The 1,337-nt window shown below is 59.8% G+C and overlaps 1 protein-coding gene across 1 annotated transcript in view; it reads right to left on the bottom strand.

The window, feature by feature from the left end:
- LOC104499410 (apoptosis-inducing factor 1, mitochondrial-like) overlaps positions 1 to 1,337 on the bottom strand; it is a gene marked incomplete at its 5' end in the record, with an annotated part of 8,767 nt that overhangs the window by 3,760 nt on the left and 3,670 nt on the right. Inside the window, 3 exons of the mRNA XM_010142915.1 lie at positions 239 to 329; positions 1,047 to 1,177; positions 1,278 to 1,333. Of these exons, the coding sequence (XP_010141217.1) occupies positions 239 to 329; positions 1,047 to 1,177; positions 1,278 to 1,333 (278 nt within the window). The remainder of the gene's footprint in view (positions 1 to 238; positions 330 to 1,046; positions 1,178 to 1,277; positions 1,334 to 1,337) is intronic.

Consider the following 1,337-nt stretch of genomic DNA (forward strand, 5'->3'; position numbering starts at 1 on the left):
GCTCTTCCCCACCCTCCCTTAGCTCACTGCTGCTCCCCATAGCTTCTCCCCTTCTCAAACCTCCCGTAACACCAGCACAGTCCCTGCTTCACCACCTACAGCTTCCCCAGCAGGTGCACGTTCTCCTCCTCCAACAACCCTCCACGCTGCGGCCACGGGGGTTCAGTCCCAGCTCAGAGCGCAAGCTCTGCTGGCAAGACCGGTGTGATGCCACAACAGCAGCTCGTGCTGGACCCACCTTCTTGCCACGGAGAACTGCCACTCCACCGTTTTCTACAAAAGGCAGGTCACGAACAGGCACGTAGAACGACGGCGGCTGGAAATAGATACTGAAAAAGCTCCGTTGTCAAACGGGTTCCACTTTCTCTGAGCTGTTCAGCCCTAACCGACCGTACAAAGGCAGCTCTGTGCACCCACAACGAGCTCCAGAACTGCTGTTCCTCTGCTTTGAAGAATTTGGGCCTTCACACTGAAGCTGCAGCTTTAGATCAGGTTTAGGGTTTAGATCAGCTGGGCTTTATCTTTATTGCAGCAGCCCCAAGGCCCAGACCTGGGCCTGGAGCTCTGCGCTGAGCTGTGAGCCATCCCCTCACCTTTACTGCTCATGGAGTCACAGGACTCCTGCAGCACTGGCCCGTGCCTAAGGGCACCACAGCACGATTCCGGAGCCGTCGAGCACCGAGCTAACCCCCAAGTGTGGAGCAGCTCCTCCTGAGGACTGCCACACTGCCTCGCCTTTCACTCTGCTCATTCGTGCTCGACTGACTGGTTTGTGATGTCTCAGTACCTCTGGGGAGCCACCGTGGGCTCCACAGAGAGGGCAGGCAGCCACCCCAGAGCCAACCACCACGGGAGCTCCAGACGCGCCGTGCTGTCCCTTCTCCGGCCAGCCAGGGACAGTGGCCCAGGGCTCTCGAGCGCAGCCATCTCCCCAGGCAGCTCTCTGGGCTGCTCCCGAGCTCTGCAGTGCCTCTCACAACAGTCTGATCATCACCAACTTTTCACCAAACCTCTCCTCTGCCCTCGCTCCCCGTAACAGCACCCACCTCCTCTCCTTGCCGTTCCACTGCTTGAACCGCAGCGTCTCTGTCACGTTCGGGTCGTCCGAGAACCACAGCTCTTTGGAAAGAGGCGGACGCATATAGGGCAGGGCAGGATCCTCAGACACAATCAGCACCTTTAATGGGTCATTACACACATCAGCTCGACCGAGGGCCGGCAAACGCCAAAACAGGCGGCAGAGGCTCTGCAGAGCCGCCCCGGGGCTCTGCTCTTACCCGGGCACCAGGGTCGCGGGCCCGGATGGACCTGGCAGCAGCAAAAGCAGCGGTTCCTCC

The sequence above is a fragment of the Buceros rhinoceros genome, unplaced genomic scaffold, assembly GCF_000710305.1.
Source record: "Buceros rhinoceros silvestris isolate BGI_N320 unplaced genomic scaffold, ASM71030v1 scaffold25429, whole genome shotgun sequence".
NCBI classification, from domain to species: Eukaryota; Metazoa; Chordata; class Aves; order Bucerotiformes; family Bucerotidae; genus Buceros; species Buceros rhinoceros.